We start from the raw sequence: 23,920 nt of genomic DNA, 5'->3' as shown, positions 1-23,920 counted from the left end.
GAAAATACAGCTTTGAAACATTGACGATTTAAATGTGACATAACCAACACTTTAAGCAATAATATATCAAACTTTGATCAGATAATGTGCGTATTAATTAATTTCGCCATCACTCAGCATGAAGTCATGAAAAGTGTACACAAATTCCCTACTTTCAACTTTTAAATACATTTATTTATTTAAAAAACAAAAATCCATGATGTGACTCAAGCTATTAATTAATTTGGCAGCATGTTTTTACATTTATAGTACATATAACCTTGGTTACCATAGTTACTCAGTTGCCTATATAAATACAGTAAAACCTACAAATAACAAATGGTGCTTGTTTATATATTTTTAATTTTCCCATCGTCTTACACAATATATTATCATGATTCTGACTTCCTACTTATAATAGAAGGACTTCTCTTTGCTGAACGTTGTGTAGGAAGTTTCATAAATAACTCTCAAGTCCCATTTGAAGGTTTTCAGCCTGATTCCTTGACCTGAAATTTTATAAACACAGGCCCAGATTTCCCTAAAACATGTGCCTCTGATACCGGATCCCCCCCTTCACCGTTATTCCATCAATTATAATCAACAAAGTTTGTAAAAAAAAAATTGCGGGCTTTAGAGTCTCAAATAGTCTCATGATTGAAATTGGCAGCAGACTGCATGGATGAATTACTGACTGCCTTTTTTTTTTAGTGGGAATCAGGGTGTGAAATTACCATGAATCACCAGCCAAATGTTGGTAAGCGTTGGCTGCGGTTGGTAAGTTGGCTTCTTCTCCCAGTTTCCCGTGGCTGGTAGCCAGTCAGTCGTCTCAGTCGGAGGTCAAGCTTGTGCTAACAGTCGAATCGGCAGGTGATATTTATTTCCCTCATATACTTTTCTAACGATGCTGGGTGACATATCGACAACATCCAGGTCAGATATTAACACATCTGCGGTTTCATACTTAGATATTCGTCTTAATCAGGTGGAGCTGTGCAGTTAATAGCACCTCAGTTTGCACCTCTGGATTTTTTTTTTTCTTTGCTGTTAATCACAGCTGCCGTTTTTAATTTTTTGCTTCAGGGATTCTGGCTCGCTACACTCGTGAAGAAATTAAAGTACAGTGCGCGAGCGTCGAGGCGACCTCCTGTAAACAGCGGCTCGTATCAAAGCGTGTGATTGCCGAGCTCGGTGCTGTAATGTGGCTTTATCCTCAAGAGGAGGGAGGAGGAGGAAAAAAAAAAAAAAATCCAATTCTGGTTTCTGCTCTCAGCTGTCAAAACAAACAAGAAATTATCTTGTAACTAGTCAGGTGGAGTTTTCTGTCGAAATAGTTTGTTTCCAATGTTTAGCATTCAGGAAAAGAATTTGCCTGCAGAAGTAGCAGATACAGGACGACTTCCACAGCAAGAGATTGGTTTATTACCGCTAGGTGAAGCATCGGCCACAGCTGAATAGAGAGATAAACACTTGACTGATATTTGTATTAGCCAATAAGCCCATCAGTGGGCCAGAACATACAGTGCTAAGTATCTCAATCTCCCTTCTTTTCTCTCTCTGTTTTCCTCCTTCTTACACTCTGCTTTTTTTTTTTTTTTTACCCCACGGCTTCGGTTTTTTCTCTCCAGTTTTTCCTGTCAGAGAAAAGACAGACAGGTGAGGAGAGGAGGATGGAAAGTAAGGTCAAAAAGTGAGAATGAGATGAAAGAAAATGGATGAGGGAGAGAAAATACTGCAAGAAAAGGGAATAATGAGACATGAAGATACTTAAAACCGCATGTTCTGCTTTACTGACAGTCTTATTATCCATTAAGGTGAAAGTCTCACCTCCATCTTTCTATTTCTATTTTTTCTGCCTCTTCTTCCTCTCATAATCTCAACATCGCCTTTTCTATCCTCTTCTATTTTCCTTCTCGTCTCTCTGCTCTGTTCAGTCATTACAGTCGACATTAATCAGATCTTTTAACAAGTGGCGAGGCCTTTATTTACTCCGTATATTCACATAATGAAAGGAGCAATCACAGTGCAAGCAGCCACGTATATTGTTTGACAAGTTGCCGCGTGCTGCGGCTTGTCCTGCCGTCCAGATACAACAGTGTTACTGCTGCCATGCACGGAGAGAGTTGTGGGAGTTTCTTAAATGACATTTTTAATTTTTTGTGACAGATTAGGATTTTGAAAAGCAGGATTGATGTTTTCCTACAACTTGTTTCACATATGAAATGTATTAAAGGATGATTTTTCTCCACAGCAACATGGAAACCAGACTGTTTACCCCTTCAGGAGTTGGAATTTTTTAAAGTTGAAGTTTTTTAGGTCAAGTGCTTGGACTTCGTTATGGAAAGTCATTGAAAAAGTTTATGCAGTTCAAAATAATCACAACATTATTTCAATCAGGAGAGACTCGTAGTGAATGGTGTTTATTGAACAGTATGATAATAAATTTAAAAATCCTTGGCGATTAGACTCCATCATGATGTGGTGTTAAAAGCATGAATAGGATAACCCCCCCCCCCCCCCCCGATGGAGTCTAGACACTGGAACGTGGAGGTCAGGAGGTTGAATGATGATCTGGGATGGAGAGGCTAAGAGCGAGCTCCGGTGTTGCGGCTGAGGAGGTGGATGGGGAGGAGGTGGACGCGATTATTGCCTGAAATGACAGCTGACAGCAACAGAGAGAGAGTTTTAAAGTTTGACAGCTAGGCTGTGATTGGCTGTTTAGAGATCGTGGAGAAATCTGATTTGTTAACTAGAAGTGACGCAACAAACAGCTGATGTGAAAGCAGGAGGAGCCGAGAGAGAGAGAGAGAGAGAGAGAGAGAGGGAGAATGAATGATTATATGATTACTCACACTGTTGTAATTTAAAAAAAAAATCACATCAATCTTTTTTTTGTATTAGCAGAATTAGTAGTAGAAATTGCAATGTGTATTTAATCAATTCTTATTTGTTTGTAGTCAATTTTTTGTGTTCTTGAACATGTTTGCAGCACGTTGCAAAGCTTCATTCACTTTCAATTAAAATGTTAAAAGTCACACTCAGCCTTCAGCCTGGTTCCAGACCTCTGAACCGCATCTCAGATGATTTTTTTCTGTAATGTACTGAGGTTTGGTGATGTGCTCATTAATAACTGTTTTTCTGGGTGGAAAACCAGCTGATCAATCAAAGCTGTACGGGGCAGGATGAAGAATTAGGAGGTCATCTTCCTCTGCTGGAGCCAGAAAGACAAGAACAGAAAACAGTTTCACAAAAACGGCAACGAGCACGGATGAGTCGGCTCGCAGAACTACGTGATAACTATTATTATTAAACAGTAACTGAAACAAATGTATCAACAGCAGATATCATCAGCTGGTGAGCAAAGACTTGTGACCCAAGCTGAGTGAAGTTATTCAAGCTTGAAACTGCTTTTACTTGTTCTTTAATATTTAGGTAATAAATATTATTTACACACCGGCTCGCTCAGTGAATAACGGCCTCTAAATGCCAACTAGGATCCGGAGCGGGCAGGGAAAGCACACACAACATTTCATCACAAAACGCACCAGTGGAAGCCGTCGGCCGACAGTAGAAGACTGCGAATACACTCAAAAACTCCCAGTAGGGTTACATTTCACAGAGTTAAAAAAAAAACTCTGACTGTGGATGGAATTTGATATGAAATTAAATTTCATGTGTGTGGTTTTTGCAAAGTTAAATCTCTCTGCCTCCACTAACTGAGTTTCAGTGCAAAGTCAAATCTGCTGGATAGAATTTGCATAAAATTAAATGTCAGAGTGAGTGTGTGTGTGTGTGTGTCAGTGAGTGAGAATCCATATCTTCGAGTGGGCTCGCACCACCAACTGTGTCTGTCCAGATGTATTGGATAAAATTAGCATGAAATTGAATGTCAGAATGTGTGTGTGTGTGTGTGTGTGTGTGTGTGTGTGTGTGTGTGTCTTTCTGTCTGCAGCCGTGCACATATAATCTTTTTTCCATCCAATATCCAGATTGTCACCGTAGATGCAAAAACATATTGTGTTAAATTGTGCAAGAATCTCTTCACTTAAAATACTTTTTAAATGTGTGTTTTACAGTCCAGTGCCATGCAGACTGCCTGTCATGTTCGGGGACCCCCGACCACTGTGACAGCTGCAGGGACCCCAAGGCCTTTCTCCATCGTGGCGGCCGCTGTCTGTCCGTCTGTCCAGCGGGCTTCTTCGCCGACGGACGAGTATGCACAGGTAGGATTGTCTTTTAAATATATACATCCAAAATAGCTCAAAACTGCCCCTTAACTTTGCAATTATCTCACTTTAGTGCTGCAGATGAAGCTCTCTCCACATAAATTAACATGCTGTTGCAACACTTGAGTGTAAAGATTCTCAAAGTTAGTAGTTTTTTGTTTGATTTTTCTTGCTACAGAAGGATAAAACTAAATTTAAAAGTAATGAGGACACTGAAATCTCACCTTTGAAGGAGAGAAATGTACCCTTTGAACCTGATTAAGGTAGTTTGCATCAAGTCTTACCTTCTAAGCCTTCTTCTGAGTGACATCAGAGCACAAATAAGTCATAAACACACTGCAGGAATCTTTCCAGTGATACAGATATCTCACATCTCACAGGACAGTTAGCAGAGCAACGTTTAGATCTAACAGACAAAGATCTCTGTTAGATAATAATAATTTTCCTGTTGACCCTCTGGAAGCTTTGCATTATGGTCTTTGTAGTCCCTACATCACAGTTTGGAAATCAATAGACCGTATAGCAGCCCAGCACCTGTACAGACAGTAAACTTTATAAAAAGTAGAATATTTCAACAATGTGAAATATGCATATATAAATATTCAAATATAAATGTAATAAGAAGCCCCACATACTTAATTTAAGGCACATCTATCCTTGAACAGAATTATTTATTGAACATCATAAAGAAGAACTAAATTTAAGTAAAAGCACCAGCAGCTGAAAATAGATTAAACTTTTGGCTCCGCTGCAGCATCTCAGCGAGCCTGCAATAAAATATGAGACTTCAACTGTGTGTATGTGTGTGTGTGTTTTTTTCTCATCCCTCTCGCCTATATGCATATTCGTGCGTTCTCGCGGTCACGTTCGCCCCGCTCGAAAACCCCAGCGAGACCACCTTGACCGAGCGTTGACCCGCGTCAGGCGTAATGTTTTTTACATTTTACTGCATTGAATTCCCACCATCTGCCGTCCCGTCCCATTGACCTGTTCTCCTTGTGAGCCAGACATTTACTGCCCACAGCATTCATGAAGCTGTAAAAAAAAAAACCCAAACGCCCCGACGCTGTAAAGCTATCAGGCACAGATAAAGGTATTAACTTTGAAGCCTAAGCTGCTAAAAGTTAGCGGCCGAGTCTTTAACAGCGTTTCCACTTTGTGTGTTTAGAAATATAAAGAACGGGCCGCTGGGTTGCTGAACTTTATGTAACCGGGCAAGTGATCCGGCCGAGATAGAAGCAAAACACTGTAGAACATATAACAGAGACATCACAAAACCAACAACTGTGTATTTATTAACCAAAGGATTAACAATACAGATTTAATTAATAAAATAGCAGCAGTGAGTGTAGCATCACAAACAATATAAAACAGATATCTAATTTATTATTAATTATTAAAATTCCTTAAAATATATAAATATGATCATATGAAACAATGAAGATGTTGCCAGTTCCCATTTTTTATAACAAGAGGTTATTAAACCTTTATTAAATGTTACTTAAGTCAGATTTGACTTTATTATGAGTCACTGAAGCGAAGATAAATGATGTGATAGAAATACAATGAACAGATGATTCTGCAATAACTAGTACCTGGTCTCCTTTTCACATCGGTTAAACTCATCATCCGTTCTTCAGTATAACAGGGTTAGAGTCAGGTTTAGAGTTAAGGTTAGGGGGTTAGGGTTAGGGTTAGTAACGTTCCAGATTAGCTGCAGTGCAAGAGATCAGTTCTGCACAAAACATTGGACAAAAAACAATCTTATCTGCTAAAGGATGCTAACGTTAGGCAACTGAAACAACTTCTTTAAGGTTTGGGAAAATAATCCACTACAAGCACAATACACTGATGTGCTTTTACTTCCAATACTGATCAATATATGAAGTCAAGACTATAGAGTGCACGTTGTTGCAGGAAGATCTTGTGTAAAACCTAAATTTGCAGCACTTTTCAATGATTAATTGAAAGTCTGCTTCAAATAGTTCATATTTACTTTTTCTGCTTCAGTTGTCGATTATGAATTTATTTCCAAACATTTGCATATATTACTCATAACATATGTTGCACCTTCAAGACGGACTAGAGCTACTTTCCATTTTCTTGTGACAGCTTTTATTTTAGGCTCGGTTCAGTTACAAAGCGTACTGTTACAGAGAAAAAACGTCCGGCCCACAACAACAACAACACACTTTTTTTTTTTAGAAATTCTCTTAAAGGGGCAGCGCTCCAACAAATGCAACCTCCTCTAATGACAAAATATGACACTATTATAGCCATGTGATGCCTGAGATGTTAGTAGAAATATTAATAGAATAAAATAATATATAAACATCTATAATTCCACTGTAAACATAAATTCAAGACAACCTTTTGCCAGTTGTACCTATTTTTTCTAGGGCGCAACCAAGCGGCAACCTCCGGGGCTGCAGTTCCTTGAACGGCCACTTGAGGCTCCCAAAGCGAGTCAATCCCCATAGACCTCCATGTTAAAATTCCCAACTTTACAGCAGAAATAAACATGTTTACAGCCTGGTACAAACAACGGTTTAGGTCTCTAAAGCTAATTTCCCCTTTTATGACAACTGTACGGGAGGTGAATTTTTTTATAACTCACCCGTTGAAATTTCATTAAACCGTAAAGTTCTGCATAATGAAGGACATGGCTGCTTTGAGTGACAGGTCCGCCAGCCGCTAGGTGGCTTGTTTCAGCCATTCGGCCCGCCTCTTTGCCCATTTTTGATTGGCTGGGAGTTAGGCAGAGTCACGCACTGCCAAGATGACGACGGCCGGAGCGGCTCACTTTGAGCTTCAAAAACGCTCTTCAGAAACCAACGAGTGACGTCACGGTAACTACGTCCATATTTTTATACAGTCTATGGGCGCAACACATACAAATGAATATAAAATGTTGGAAACGATGGCGCTTTAATGGTTCTGTCAGTCAAAACCAACTTTTATCAGCAGCATATTGGACACGCTGTCATCAGCTGAACTTATAATATTTATAGAAACCAGTAAGGACACCACTGGTCCAAACAGTGCCATCCATCTCCTTTTGTTTTCTTCTGATGATCCCGTTTCTATCCCCCCCCCCCAACAACTTCGTTAATCTTTCTGGACATCTTTCTCCTCTAGTCTGTCAATCTCTTTCTAATCTGTAACATGTCCATCTCTCCATTATCATCATCATCTTCATCCTGATCTTTCTTTCCTCCACTTGCTCTCCTCTCCTCTTTTTTCTTTTCCTTCCGTCTCTCACTCTGTGTAGGCGGCTGTGAGGTTTAAAGGGGATTTGGTTGTTTTTTTTTTTTTTTTACTCTGTAATCTTGAGATTTCTTATTAAAGAACATCACAAGTGCCCTCATTGCATTTTTTTTTTTCTCTCCTGTTCTATATGCACTGCTTTCATTATTATCTTTATGCATAAGTTGATTACATTGCACCAAACAGAGAGTCATCAGTGTCAAAAGTAACCTTCAGTATCAGAATATGTGGACAAAACAGTGCATCACTTATTGTTCAGTGTAATATAATTCATCTCAGTGGGCACAACTTTCTTTCCCACTGCAGGTTTTACTGTGGCAAACAATGTTTTTACCACTTTATACCGTATATGGACATTTTTCTTCAATTCTGCAGGTTTCGTATAACTCTGCTCCGGTTGGTGAAATGATTAAATCAATAAAAACTTGATTTACTTTTGTGAAAACAACACTTTAGTTTGCCAACAGCACTTTTTGGGGCGGCTACATACTGTACGTAGGTTGCAGAGAAAGCCGATTTTAAATGTCACACTAAAGCAAAAAGTTTTGCAAAACTCAAGAGTCGGTGTTGGTGATAAAGAGAGGACGCATCATCTTCTGAAAGTCTCCAGCAGCGTTGCCACCCACCGTTACCTGCCTCCACTCCATCTGCAAGTCTAAAATGTAAATATTGAAAAGGGGGGCAGCTGACAGTTTTTTTTGTGGACAGAGAGGACAAATTCATTTAAAGATCCCTGTCAGACATACTTTAAACCAGGGGTTCTCAACTGGTCTCACCCTGGGACCCACATTTTCCCACCGTCATTAAGTAGCGACCCACTTTTATAGAATTCAAACCAAGCAAATTTATTTTTCAAAAATATCCTCCGAAAACACATGTATGTCATCTTTTTTTAACATAAATACATATAAATGTACATATATATATATATATATATATATATATATATGGGCTTCACTGTCTTGCCTCCGAACATCAACACAAACTTAAAGTGAACGTTGATCAAATGATGGTTACCATGGCTACAGCGCAAGACTGCTGCACATCTCTGACGCATGCCTGTCATAATATATATATATTTTCTTTTCAAAATAAAAGACAAGTTCAACATCAGATGCGCATTAAATATTATATATTTTTGACCAGCTGTACGCGACCCACCCAGAACGGCTCCGCGACCCACTTTTGGATCGCGACCCACCAGTTGAGAATCACTGCTTTAAACCATAGATACCATAATAATATGTGTCTGATATGATTTTTTTCCACAATTACCTCATTAAAATCTTTGACATCTCTTTCTTCTCCCTCATTGAAAAATCCAGAATCTATAAAAAATGTCGTCGATTGGCTCCAGACTAGTTGTGATGTCACTAATCATGCCTATATGGACACGCCTTTAACTCTACCTCTCTATCACTCTGCACAGTGAAGCTCAAACATCCAGCTGAAAGAACAAGAAGAGAAACATGTTTTTGAGTGGAAAAAAATGGCCGTTTTATGTGGGAAGCAGCAGCAGCGTCCTGCCACGATGTACCACAACTACAGAGGGGTTTACTGTAATTACATTAACAGCAATTAGTTGGTGGAAACACATAGTTTCTTAAAGGGGAAATGTGCACAACATTTACATGGAAATATATTCTGAGTTTACTCGGATTTCATCTGGGAGTTCAAGTTTCCTTCCACAGTCCGAGAACATCCTCAGCCGGTCAGACTCTAAATCACCCGCAGGTGTGAGAGCGAGAGTCCGTGTTCACCTTGTAACGAGCTGTCCCGGTTCTCCTCCGCGAGCTGGCTAAGCTATGACAGGCAGCCTGAAACCATAAATAAAGCTGAGATAGGAAGAGAAAATGAAGTTTTGAATTAACTGACAGTCACAGTCTCTCCTCTCCTCTTCTCTCCTCCTCCTCCTCCCACCACAGCCTGCCAGTCATCCTGTGCCACCTGTTCCAGTAGGTGGGATTGCCAGTCCTGTAGCTCCCAGCTGCCCCTGCTGAGCGCTGATAGCGGGCAGTGCCTGGCTTCCTGTCCTCCCGGTTCCTACCAACATGACCACACACACTGCCGCCGTGAGTATCCGGGGGGGGATTCGATGTGACTTCCTTTACTGTCTGGATGCCTGTGATGGAGGTTGAAATGGTATTTTAGCTCAAGGAAAAGGGAAATTCCAGCAGCTTTTCATTTCACTGTAAGCTTTACTACATTTGAGTTGAGATTAATTAGATCAGATGATGCTAATTAGACAGTTTAATGTGTTACAGTTCATCTTAATTTGGAGACTAATAAATCTAAATATACTCGACATATATGACATATGGAATAATGCAAGCTATATGTATAATAATTCCAAATAATCTACAATATTTTAATATATACATGAATATATAAACAGCCAATTAGCCAAATTATAGCTTTTTCCTCTCCTGACTCCTCTCCTCGTCTATTTTATTCACTTCTATTCTTTAATCACACACTTTCACACAGATGTTTCTCCGTGTGTCATCCTGACACGTCTTCAAATCTCAGTATCTGTCAATCACTTGGTTTCAGAGCAGCAGCAGCAGCAGCAGCCTTTTGGCAGTGTGGGTGCAAGAAATGTATCCACAGTTCAGTAAACACACAGTTTAGCTGTTGGTCTCCACACTCGGTGTGTCACAGTGTTTTGGATGCTTCAGATAAACTCCGTGTGACTCGGTTCCAGCGGATTGGTTATCCGAAATAACTTGGAGTGGATGTTTCGACTGAATATTTTACGAAGTGATGAAGGAGAGAAGTCTCTCTCTGGGGTCCAAGTAATATCGCCTCAATATTAAAAGGGAAGAAGCCAAAGACAGTCAGTGTTTGGAAGCAAAGAGCAAGTTTTTATTGCATGTCTGCTGAACTGTTGCTGCACTTTGGCTCAATCTCCTCCGGCGGGATTGTTTTGAGGAATTAGTTAAATTTTAGCCGTCTTAAACGGCGACTACTGAGCGTGCTTCACATTTCTGTCACAAAAAAAAAAGTTTTTACTTTTTAAACTTCTGCCAGTTTTCCGTCCGTCTCTCCTTCTTCCTCTTATTCGTCGCAGTCTTTCAGAAGAACAGAATGGAAACCAATTAAGCGTTTGAAAATTGATGTGGAATTGAAAATGAAATTGTCTTGAAAATTGTCCAGCGTCATTTGTTTTTTTTTTGTTTTATTGTTATTTCACTCAACTGAAGCTGAGTGCTGCATTATGCCGCTCTCTCTCTCTCTCTCTCTCTGCTTCCTGTCAATCACTAGACACCCACAGATAAAAACCTGAACCATCTCCGCCAGGTAATAATCCCTTTAAAAAAAAAACAAAATCTCAAATCCATCTCTTATTTATCGAGGTTGTCTTGACTCTTTGCTGCAGTTGATTTCAACATTATGAGTATTTTGATTAGAAATAAGTCAAGATTTAATAAATCATTGGCTCAACATCGCAGTAGCAGAGAAATGACTTAAATTCTTGGGAATGAAAGTGTTGGCTTGGTCTTTGTGGAGATTATAACCCCACCCAATCGTAGTCTAGCATCCTCCATGACTTGGATGAAATTCACTTGACAACAACAACATCATTATGCATAAAAGAGCTCTCAGATCCTTCAAGAGAAACTGCAAAGAAGTCTTTCTGCACGAACGTTTTGAGGCCACTTTGACTCCCTACATGGGATCAAACAAGCCGGTAATTAGATGCAGGTAATGGCAACGTGAGACAAGAACTCCCTACCACCCTTGGTTAAACAAAACCCTAGAAAAAACCCCCACATATCATCATTATTAACTGATTGTCTGCAGAAGGTTATGAAGCTGAAACCGTCACACGGCCATCAAACAGTTAAAACAAACGAGCAGTTATCACGCCCAGCGTTAATCTTGTTCCCAATGCTGCACGTCTGTTAAGTTGAGCCCATCGACTGTAAATAAATATGGACGTCATGACGGCTCCCCATAAGTGAAGCCAAAACATCTCGATCATAGGTCATAAACCCCGCCCCCTCCATGCTAGCGGATGGGACATGAACCAATCTTTTGGTCATTTTAGGTTGTTCTTATCACGCTCACGTTTTTTATTAGTTTGTTTTTTAATTATATATTTGACAGTATAAAAAGTTAGCGTGACGTCATGATTGACAGCTGTGACAGCCGCTCTCAAACCTCCGTCAGGCTGCGGGACGGCCGCCCGACTCATCCTGCTCCAAATGACGTCACACAAGCAAGATGGCCACTGTCGGAAAGGAGATATATTATATGGCTTCACTTTTGCATCGCAGCAGGAAGCGGAGACGGACGTGTCTATTTACAGTCAATAGTTTGATCCCTGCGTTCATTTGCTTCCTCTGATGTTTGACAAAATATAACTGTGATATAAATGTGAATGTGATTCAAGTGACTGATTGTTACAAGCATGTTGCATCAGATCTAAAAGACTGAACCAGGGGAGCAGACAGAGGTTAAAAACTGTCCAAATGACACATGCAATCTTGTTTTGTAACCTTCCAAGAGTCTCTTCAATCTTAATGGTGGATAAAAGCAAGAAGGGGAGTCTAGATCCCACAGCACACGGCGCTAATGCAGGGTAATTGCACAACGAGCGCCGTCCATATTGACTGTTACTCAACCCAACCTACCTCAGAGGTCTCCTAACGCTCCGAAAGCCCCCGAACCCATAAATAAAACCGCGGCTCAGAGAGCTAAACCCCTGTAGGCATGCTAATATACTCGGACGGTTTGGCTGAGCTCCTCCATCGATTGGGGAAGACCTGCTGTGTGACTCCTGGGAATGATGGGTAGAAAGAGAAAGAGAAAGAGGAGGGGTAGGTGAGAGAGAGAGAGAGAGAGAGAGAGAGCAGAGAGTAACCACAATGTGATTACAGTCTGGCCAGTTCCACAGCTCAATTTCACACCTTAATGAATATTGTCAGGAGGATTGGAATTCCAGACCTCCCAGTGCACCAGCTCCTCGGACCTCCTTAAATAGGAGAGAGAGAGAGAGAGCAGCTTTGTCTCATCCTGTCTTCATTCATCATCCGGCTTTATGTACTGTATACAGTGCTAGCTATTGTACAAACCCATTGTGGAAATCCCACCTCATGAATTTATGCTGCCGTGCATCAACGGCGGCATCCGATGCAGAATCCTCCTCTCATGTATTAATCCGGTATCTAGCCTACATTTCATACTGTAGATGCTGCTTCAAATCTTGCACAGCAAATTAATGCAACTGTTGTGCAAGAAAGTCCCCTGTCATGCATTTATCCTGCAAAAAATAGTGGAGCCAAATACACAAACCCCTCGTGTGTCTCAGTCAACTAGTTCTTTTAACCTCCGACGGGCTTTAACGAGAGAGCAGAACCTCTCGGTTATTCCCCAGCGGTTTTCCTCCTGGGGACGCGGTAGAAGAGTAGCGGCGGGAAGTGGGACTCAACAGCGACTGTGGCTGTAAATTAGCCGGGTGCTCGGGTCGAAGCTATTAGGTGAACGAACTCTTATTCCGAAGCTTGTTTATGCGGGAAAAAGGGAGGGAAAGGTAGAAAGGAAGGAATGAGAGGGAGGGAAGAGAGAAGGAGAGATAAGAGGAGATGGGAGTTGACAGGAGTAATGAGTGTGTGCTGGAGAGGTTCGCACCTGATTGTAATATTTCTTGGCAGAGGACCAAGACCACCCAGAGCCCGCTGCGTTCCTGCAGCAGGGCCTACCGGGAGTTTTGTTAACACCTCTCTGTCTCTGACTGAAGGCTTTACTGCTCCTGCATGCTTTCAAAGTTGGCTTGTTAATAATAACGAGGGAGGTGTTGTGTTAGAGATACTTCTCCCCTTCTTCTTTTTTCCTCTCTGTCCTCTCTAAATTCTCTCCTTCGTCTCTTTTCTCTCTAATGGCTCTGTGAGTTTGCTTGTTTCTTGAACGGTGCAGCTGCAGACTAGACATAAGAGCCTGTTTTCAGTGTAGAATATGTCTTATCAAATACATCCTGCTGTTACTAATCTCAGACCTATTACACTCACTGCTTTAGAAGCATACAAAAAAACATGTCCAGGTACTGAGTCCAAAAAACATTAACTGTGATTTTTTATATCCCAAAGTACTTGTGACACCGTTATCTGCTCCTTTTACAGTTTCATCAGTATAACATGGTTTTCGTCGGACCTGACGAAGAGCCGTTTTCGGTTGAAATGATGCAATAAAGAAGAAATTATAAAGGGAGAATGTACAATTCTTACAAGGCCTTCATAACTGACTCCGAGTGTTTCTGTAATCTTACCAGTTAAAGTGATTATATCCACTAGATCAGTGGTTCTCAACTGGTCTCATCCTGGGACCCACATTTTCCCACCGTCATTAAGTCGCGACCCACTTTTATAGAATTCAAACCAAGCAAATGTATTTTTCAAAAATATCCTTCGAAAACACACATATATCATCTTTTTTTAACATAAATACATATAAATGTACATATATATATATATATATATATATATATATGGGCTTCACCGTCTTGCCTCCGAACATCAACACAAACTTAAAGCGAACATCGATCAAATGATGGTTACCATGGCTACGGCGCAAGACTGCTGCACATCTCTGACGCATGCCTGTCAAAATATATATATATATTTTTCAAAATAAAAGACAAGTCCAACATCAGATGCGCATTAAATATTATTTATTTTTGACCAGCTGTCCGCGACCCACCCAGAACGACTCCGCGACCCACTTTTGGATCGCGACCCACCAGTTGAGAATCACTGCACTAGATTAAGGTTAAAGAAAGTTTGTCGCAGGCATACAGTTAGAAGAAAATGTCCTTAATCGTTAAAAGAAACCAACAAATTGGATCTAAATCAGGTGTGTTACTACTCGTTACTCTACACATACATCAACACAGCTAAACATCGGTCATTTATGTGTTTCAGCAAAGCGACCGATGCTGTTATTTGTCAGATGATGACGGTGGGATATTTTCCTCCCTGACCGGCTTCTTCCTCTCTTGTTTTGGACATCAGTATCACCAGGAAGTACGCCTGTACTGGATGATTCTGTACCTTGTGATTTACATCCGACGCCACCGTTCAGTGTCAGTGCATGAAGTAGTGCGACCTTTGTGTAACTAGGTGGAGAGTGAGTGATATATTTCATTATCGATTAGTCGTTTGGTCAATAAAATGTCAGAAAACTGTGAAAAAATGACGATCACAGTTTCCCAAACCTCAAGATGCAACATGAAATATTTTGTTTTGTCCCGACCAGCCGTCCACAACCACAAGATAATCAGTTAACTATCATCGAGGAAGTAAGAAACCAGAAAATACTCACATCTGAGAATTTCTGTCAGTCAACTAATGGATTGCATTTTAATCGTTGCAGCATTTTCTACTTTGATGCAGGAAGCCTGAGTTTGCGTCCCATCACAGACCACAATTTCATTTTGGCTTTTTAACCATAAACATGATCTTTCCCTGATTTTATTCCACTGTTTTTGTTTCCTAACCTTACTTAAGTCTTTTAGTTGCCTTAACTTTACCATACCTAACCTTACTTTCACAGTCTTTCCCTCACCTTCGATGTGGCACTGCAACTTTCAGGGCTTATAAAATCTAAACCGTTCGAGTTATTACAAAGTTTTTAACAACTTTTGTTCAGCGCAGTGTCATAAGTCATGTATTAAAGTTTGAAGCCGATACCATTAACACCCTCGGAAGAGATAGCTTTTGTTCAGGGGCCAAAACTGGGGCAAAGTCTTATTTTGAAAGGCTAATTGCAGACTTCCTGTTGGATTTAGGTCAGGAGTGTCAGCATACGATTTGTAGGTCTTGATGAGACGAATAATTGAGTTTTGGTTCAATCTCTCTACGACATTCCTACGGGCTGTGGCGGCCATATTAGATACATAGGTGGCGCTCTCGAGCACATTTTGGCACTTTGGGGGTTAATTTTTACATTTTATCAAACTTTTCACCAACTCAGACTTGTAGTTGCCTTAACTTCACCATACCTAACCTTACTTTCACAGTCTTTCCCTCACTTTAACCATACTGTAGTCAACGTGGGGAGATGATGGAGAAATTTTAGAAACGTTAGCGTTCACAAAACAGAACATAATACAGGATTATGCAGAATCCTCCGGTAGTGAATGTTCTCGTACGGTGATAGCGGTGTTTCACAATTCAAAACTGGATGCAAAAATGTATTCATGCACACTAAGCCAGTAAAGATCATGTTTTAGAATATAAAACACCGTATGAGAAAGCAACCAAACATCTGTTTATCTTCCTCTTTTCTTTATCGTCAGGTTCATTCTTTAAGGCGGCAGAGAGGAAACTGGTTTATATTTAGTTTACAGTCCTTTTTGAATCAGATTGTCCAGCATATAAGCCTGACATAATCTCTAAAATGTATATTTGTTTGTACATAAAGTCTTTTATGACAACAGTCTGTTTTTTAAGAACACTATTTCTACTCGATATCTCTCATTTATACTTCACCTGAGAACAAGAAAAGCTTTTTTTGGGGGGAGCTATCGTCTATTTTTTTGTCTCTGAACTAGAAAACACTTTGGCATTCATGGCTGTTTTTTGTTAGGTATGATTTCACAGCTGAGTGTCATGAGACTTTGTTGAAATCGATGCTAGCTTGACTGTATCACCCTGTTTTTTTCCTCTTTTACTTCAATTCCTGCCTTTCAGTTTCATTGTGAATGTGACAGTCAGGAGCCGAGGCAACCATGACAACAGCACAGTTCTTCTTCTGGCTCTCCGCTCCTGTTAAAAAAAACAAACAACAACAACAACAACAACCTTGACGTACTATTGTGGGATTTTTTTTTTCCTTCTGCATTCTTGCTAATTTAATTCTGCGCTTCAGCAGGAGAAGAAATGATGTTTTGAGAGAATCAGATTTAGTTCTTCCTTCATGCTGTTTAGAGGTTGAAAGGAACAGCGTGGTAGCTGGTTGTTTATATGCCGTTTCTCTATAGGTTAAGCTCGTGTTGTGTGTTGTTTTCGAACCCTCGGGAGTGTCAGACTATCTCAACAACCAATCACTGTAAGAGGAGGATGCTCTGCTGTAAGCATGAATAGTGAATGGATCTGTAACTGGAAGAGAGAGAGAGAGAGAGAGACTGTATTCTTTTCTGATCTCTGTAACTCAGGTAATACTCTCCGGGAATGTAATGTAATGCATGATATTGATTGGATGTTGAGATAGTCTGACACTTCTCCTCCCGAGGTACCAGCCTATCTGCAAACAGCACGGAAGACGAGCTTAACCTATAGAGAGAAATGGCACACCTCTTATATAAGACACTTGATGTGACATAATTCAATTCAAATATGTTTTTTTTTTTTTTTAAACACAGTGAACCTATCAGAGAACGGCACATAACACAGAGTTTTTTGCTTACTCATAAGCTCATCTCAGGTCCTGTTTACTCAGCTCTCACACGAGCTGCAGCGCACGTGTGTCTGCAGCCTGACAGACGCATGTATGACAGAAACAATATATAGAAATACAGTCATAAAATGATAAATGCTTTGACAATTCCTCTGCCTCGCCTGGTGACAGCTCAGGAATGCCTCGAGGGAATTTCTCCAAATTTGGCGCAAACGTCCACTTGGACTCAAGGATGAAGTGATGAGACATTAGTGGTGAAATGTCAAAGGTCAAATGTCACTGTGACCTCACAAAACAGGGTTTTTTTTGGCCATAGCTCAAGAATTCGTAGGCTAATTATGACAAAAATGAGTGAAGACAGTATGTTTCTTCCCAAATCCATTTTGCCAAAAAATACACCTTAATAGCTTTTGTTAAATTCCTTCAAAGTCTTCACTACAAATATTAAATGGATGTAAACTGCAACGTGATTGGCTGGTGGAGACTCTTGTTATCGGCTGTATTGTAGTTCTGGTCTCTGTAGTGGTTTCAGTTTGCAGCTTCTCAAATAAAAAGAGGCTTTCAGCTCTCAGTGACCAGGTGTCAGAATAAACACTCACGTGCACAAACCTGATTCCATTTCCGATTTCATTCCAGCATCAGGGGATTCTCCGTTTTATTTCCTTTTTTTTTTTTTTTTATATTTCATTCTCTTCCTCTTTGCAAAGCTGTTTGCTCTGTGCTCAGTTTAATTGCCGAATCTCTCACCCCATCTCGTTTTATCACTCGAGGTTTTTTTTGGATGGGAAGGGGGGGGGGGGATGGATGTGAACCACAGCAGGCCCCCAGTAATCGTGTGTCCCCCCCCCCCCCCCCCCGCCCCGGTCCCAGAAGGACAGAGAGCGAAGATTATCCGCTGCACTGTGTGACTGTGCATTCATCTCAACCTCCCCTGGTTTATGCAGAGTAGGCTTTAGAGAGGAGGAGGAGGGTTTTTTTTTTTTTTTTTTTTTTTTTGGCAACTGGCCTGCTAGGATTACATTTGCTGATAACATTGCGCTTCGGGCTGCACAGAAAAATAAATTGCTTTCCTGCACGGGGCAAGGTAAAGGACGTGTAATTCCCTTGTTGGCTATAACCATTTTTTGGAGTGTGTGTGTGTGTGTGTGTGTGTGTGTGTGTGTGTGTGTGTGCATGTGTGACCCAGTCATATAAATGTAGGAGTCCCATCTTGTACTGAATGCTTGTAGATGCCTGATTTGTCCTTTTGCTTCACCTGCAAGTAGAGTAGTGTACAAAACACATGTACATGCTGAAGTGGTGTTATCTGATGAAAAGGATGTGCACATTTAGTTTATATGCAGCTGTGGGAAAAACACAGTGATGCACATGTGCAGTAGAACAATTAGGAATTTCTGCATGATAGATGTCAAATATAAATGACTGTACTTTGTCATTTGACTGAAGGGCAGATAGAAAGAAAGACATTAAAATTGGACATGGACGTGAACACAATAATAAAAAAAAAAAAAAAGGATGAGAGAGAGAAAGAGAGAGAGAGAGAGATGAGGAGAAATCCAATGTGAAACTGGAGAGAGGCCAGAGGGCTGAAGCAAGCAAGAAAAAGGCTGGGATGGAGAAGAAGAAGAAGGGCATCATGGGAAGAGAGGGGTGCACATATTCAGAAACACAGAGACAGAGAGAGAGAGAGAGAGAGAGGGGGAAGATAGACGAGGAGATGACGGCGAGGAAACAGGAAAAGATGAGAGGCGTAAAAAAAATCGAAACGTGAAGCCAGGAAACTAGTTCACCTGTCAATCTACCTGACAGCAGAGGATTCAACCGTCTTCACACAGGACTAAACAAGAAACTTTGCCGTGACCTCGAGACGTCCTGACCCAGACGCTAGCTGTCCCATATGGACCCGGACCTACAGCCAAGACAGAAGGTTCTGATTTAAAACCATGACGGAGCGCTTCTGTTTTTAACTGGAGCAGCTTTTATAGTCTTTACGGTAGACGGAGAAAGGAAGAGAAAGTTCAAGCTTTTCCTCCTTTTACTTTATTTTTATGAACTTTATTTAGCAGATGAGATTATTATTAATACATTAAACATGTCAGCAGTCACAATAAATATTGATTGAATTGATTTGATTTGACAGTCAGGTATTGATTACATGCAGATGTTGAGGCTACTTAAATATATATCACACTAAATAGTTAAGACATTATGATCTTCTGGACCTTTGCTTCAAGAAATTTTCTCTAACTGGACGTCTTTAAGTTTTAGTTGAATACCTCTGATTTATATTAATGCGACTGATTGATTGTGACTTATTATGACTGATCACATGACCTTTTTCCTTTGCTGAGAATAAAATATTAAAATGACAGAGACTCAGGGGAGGGATTGAACAGCAGAAATCGAGTAAAGCTCAGCATGGAAGAGAGTAAAAATAGCTAAATAACAAGGGGATTAAAAACAAAAATTACATAACCCTGTTGGAAGTAAAGTGTTTGTGGCAGAAGAAGAGAAAGACGCCGCATGTCGTGCTCCTGCCGGGGAGTACGAGGATGTTTGTGTGTTTTCAAGACGATAAAGAGAGAAGCGTGAGGAGAGAAAAAAGAGAGCAGATACGAGAGTTTTTACCTGAGAACAATCGGTAGCGAAGAGCAGATTTATCTCACGCTGCGATAACGTGTTTAGCTGCTTTCTGACGTCTCCTCCCGTTAATTGAGGGAGATCTTCATCAGCGTTTCTTAAACGGCGCCGTTTGAATTAATTACGCTCCTCCTCGTGTGAATCTCTCTCCTCTCTCTCTACTTTCTCGTCGCTTTCTGGATTCTCCTCACATCTCTTCTTCAGTCCTTCTGTCTTTCTTTCTCCATTTACTTCTCTTGACCCTTTGACCTCACTCGGTCTTCTTGTTACCACCTGTGTGTGTGTTTTCTTCTTCTTCCATCTTCATACTCACCCTGCAGAGTGTCTGTCTTCAGTATGTGGAGCGAAATATATCACACTCATAAAAGTAACGTCAACCAAAAGACACAATGGGGGTTCTCACCAGAAAAAAATGACTTTCTAGGTTTTGAGGACCTGAACTGAAGGTTTATGGAAGTCCTCAGGAGATCTACAAAGACCTTTTACGGCTTATCAGCCAAATCTTTATGTTGTCAAGCTCAAATTCCAATTTCAGACTTTGTTGAACTTTATTTGGACAAGCAAACAAAAACCAGCCAGAGGTTCCTTTTGATTTCCCTGATTTCCAAAGATCTCACTGATAAGCCTGAGCTCTGCCTTCACAAATTTACCTTTCAAACACTTTCAAACAGGATAGAAAGTGGTCGATTCTGGATGTAACTACTTTCTATCTGAGGCTGAGCCCATCAAGTTTTCCCCACAACAACTTCATGTTTCAGAGAAAAGCATGTCTTCTTTGGGTTTTCAGTTTTAGCTGCTCTAACAATCAAGGAACCTTTTCCATCAGTTTCCTTTAATAAATCCTTCATAAAGCGTTGAGAAACAGCTGGATATATTTTTAAGGAGGACGAACTGATTAGATTTTGGTGGTCAAAGGTCAACGTCACCACGATAATGACAGAAATATCAAATAAAGCTTATAATTTATTTTACGTGTATATAGGATAGTCGTAACAGGACACATGTAGCTCAGATGATTTGGTTGCGTTCTAGCTGTCTAAAGACATCCAGAAATGAAACTTAATATCAGAGCGGTATTTTTCAGGACGGATGGTCACGAGAGGAATCGAACCCTTGACTCTGGTGTTATAAGAGCACTGTGTTCTCTAGCACTTAGATATACAGGAGCACGACTAAACCAGGAGAGCTAGCAAGCTAATGGAATCCCGTCAATACCAGCACACACACTGGCCAGATGAACTGTATTTTAAATGACAAACCAACACAAAACTCTGCACATCGTGAAGTTATAGGGACCATAAATACTTATAAACACCTTATTTTAATTTTGCTGGGCGTCTCAGGCAGACTATATAATATAACAGAACTCACTATTGGCCACTATTATCTCCAGAGCGGCGGACAACTGTGTTTCCCAGTACAGGAGCGAGCAACTTTCACAAAAAAGTCAAATTTCCGCTGATGGAATAGCGGTTAGGCGTGTTGATGTGTTGCACCAAATGTAACATGCGCTCCATTTACAACACCTACCTATACAATATCTTTGTCAACTGAGGTGTGTGTAGATGTGTGGCGTTTGCTACAAGCTCGCCAAAGTACACGTATATACACACAGCTGTAGCTGTAGCAGGTGTGCGGTGAAGCTACTGCGCGTCGGTTGGCTGAATCCTCATACATACAGATGAATCCGCAGGTGTAGATCCAGACGCCTTACGTATACGTTTCCTCCATCTTTCCTCATCATCCAGATCAATTTACTGGAATCATGAGATACTATATGTGTGTGTGTGTGTTTGTGTGTGTGTGTTTCTGTCACTGTCACCCTCAGACACACACACACACACACACTTAAATTATTATATAGACTCCCCACATAGCTCAGCTCACTCCAGCCTCCTGCGCTCACAGTTTGTCTGCACTGTTGTCAGTGTTGCTTTTAATAGCTCATAAAATACTACTAGTAATGGCAGCTACACACACACACACACACACACACACACACACACACACAAGCTCTGCAGAATCCTGGACATGTCCTGAATTGATTTGCTCTACAACTGTTGTTTTTGTTGTCAGTGTTATAACATTTTATTTTCTTAATGCACAAAGGAAATATTGCAAAAATGCATTAGAAATTAAAGAATATTTCCCCTAAAGTGTTTTTTATCCTACTTTGAGAGCTTTAGAGTTTGGATTGTTTGTCTCTTCCTCCAGGCAGGGATCTGAAACCGGCTATATTTAGGTAATCCATCACAACGGCCCTCGTGTCTGATTTTATTGTCGTCAGAGTTACGTTAGCGTCGTGTTTAACGGAGGAGAAAGTGGAGATTGTTCTGAGAGACAGTCTCAAAGTAATATTAAGTGAACTGAATTAGCTCAAATGTAAACCCTGCTGTGGCCGTTTAAGACAACTTAACAGTGACAAAGTACAGTAAATACACACTTTAAATATATTTATCTTCTCTCTTCTCTCCACCAGGCTGTCATGAGTCGTGTTCAGAGTGCCGTGGAGCGAGCCGGGGGGAGTGCGTGTCGTGTTCAGACCCGGCCGCCTTGCTCAAAGGCGGGGAATGTGTCCCCGACTGCGGCGCTGGTTTCTACAGTCAAGAAGGCGTCTGTTACGGTAAAATCCCTACGTGACCTGACGTAGGTTTTCTGCATGATGACCCCCCCCGTAGCCCACCTAGCCAACAGCTACAGAGACATGACTGAGCTGCACACACACACACACACACACAGATGCTCAAAGTTTTAAAAAAAACTCTCCTCCAGCTCCGGATCAGAGCAGAATCCGGTGTGACTCGCGGCTGTTATCCGTCCCGAAGCTCCGGCTCTCTCTCCTCCAGAGCTCCTGGGCGCTCAGCAGCTGTCTGCCCCCCCCCCCCCCCTCCTCTCTCTCTCTCTCTGCTCCGTCCGGTGCCATTTATAAACATCTCACACACACACACTCAGGCTCGGCGCCGCGACAATGCTCCCTAGTATATATCTGGACAATTATTCATACAGGGAGCGAATACGTTAAGAAGAACTGCGTTGAAAGTTGATCTTTTAACAGACAAACGAGGTGTCAAAGGAAAGTTCTGCTGCAGTGATACAGTAAACATCATCTGAGACACCGAGAGGTTTATTGTTAGAAGTGAACTGGAGGTGAAGGTTTGTTTTTTTTTGTTTTTTTTTTTTTTAGCTCCCTGCAGAGCTCCTCGCCAACATCCTTTCCTCTCCTCCATGTGGTGCCAAAATGATAAGTCAGCAGGAGTCGGAGTCGGCCAACAAACAATTTAAGAAAACACAATAATTAGGATTTCTCTCTTGCGCTAATGAGGATTCACAAGCTCATAGAATAAAGAGATCCTGTATGAATATGGATGGGTTCTATTTTTGAGTAGTAAGATGAAGAGGAGGGAGAATAGGCCTCCCTCAGGGTGACGGTGAACTCAGCAGAATATACTTAAAAACCACCTGGAAGCGTCTTTTCCTGCAGCTACATATATATTGAAGTTGAAGCGCCCTCTTTAAGAAAATGACGGAAAAAAAAAAAAAGGTCATACGCATTAGGATCTGCCAGTTAAAGCTTTGAGGTTTGTTTTAAAATGTCAACATCTGGAGGGAGGTGAAGGGTTTTTAACTTCTCACTTTTCCCTCCTCGGGGTTTCCTGACTTTTTATTTTTTTGTTTCTCGTTGCCCTCCAGCTCGCTGTAGGAGAAACTTTTGACTCTGTTTAGATTGAGAGAAAGACCTGCTGGAGCTTGTTGACGTGTCAAAGTGTCATGTCAATATGAACCACTACACACACACATACATGCAAATGAACTAAAGCTGAGTTTTCTTTAGATTTCTGGACATGTTTTGACTTGACTTTTTTTTTATTATTATCCTTGTTGAATATACTTGATTTTCTATATCTTATACATACTAACCAATAACTGACACAAAAAGTGACACAAACATTCATTTTTTAAACTGAGCACAAATGCATTTTATCATTAACATCTACACGCTGCCGTTCACAGCCTGCGATTCGTCCTGTGCCTCCTGTTTCCCCGACAACCCCAAGTGCATGAGCTGCCCGCCCGGGACCTCTTTGCATCATGGGAAATGTATCTCCCAGTGTCCAGCTCACCATTACCAAGACAACCACAACAGATGCAGAGGTAGGCTCAGGTCGATCATTTCTAATTAAAACAAATTTCCAGAAAGTTGGTTAAAGAGAATTTTAATTAACATTTTTGTCTCCACTGTCGTGTAGCTGTAGGTGCTTCATGGCTGTTCCAGTAGCTGACATGTCATATTTACTATTTTAATTAAGCACATATACCGTGTTTTCATCTACTGCAGTTTTAATTGGATGCTTTAAGAAATTAAACAAAGAAGAAAGCAGCTCCAGCATTGTCATTGTTTATTAAAAACATAA

At 40.8% G+C, this 23,920-nt stretch overlaps 1 protein-coding gene across 2 annotated transcripts in view; it reads left to right on the top strand.

Annotated features, from left to right (window-relative positions):
* Positions 1 to 23,920, top strand: part of fras1 (Fraser extracellular matrix complex subunit 1) — a 298,584-nt gene that overhangs the window by 128,121 nt on the left and 146,543 nt on the right. For both annotated transcript variants that reach the window (XM_044332436.1, XM_044332428.1), the window contains exons 12-15: positions 4,056 to 4,202; positions 9,398 to 9,544; positions 21,988 to 22,131; positions 23,520 to 23,660. In XM_044332436.1, coding sequence (XP_044188371.1) covers positions 4,056 to 4,202; positions 9,398 to 9,544; positions 21,988 to 22,131; positions 23,520 to 23,660 — 579 coding nt within the window. The remainder of the gene's footprint in view (positions 1 to 4,055; positions 4,203 to 9,397; positions 9,545 to 21,987; positions 22,132 to 23,519; positions 23,661 to 23,920) is intronic.

The sequence above is a fragment of the Thunnus albacares genome, chromosome 2, assembly GCF_914725855.1.
Source record: "Thunnus albacares chromosome 2, fThuAlb1.1, whole genome shotgun sequence".
Classification (NCBI taxonomy): domain Eukaryota; kingdom Metazoa; phylum Chordata; class Actinopteri; order Scombriformes; family Scombridae; genus Thunnus; species Thunnus albacares.
This window is presented reverse-complemented; position numbering and strand designations above follow the sequence as displayed.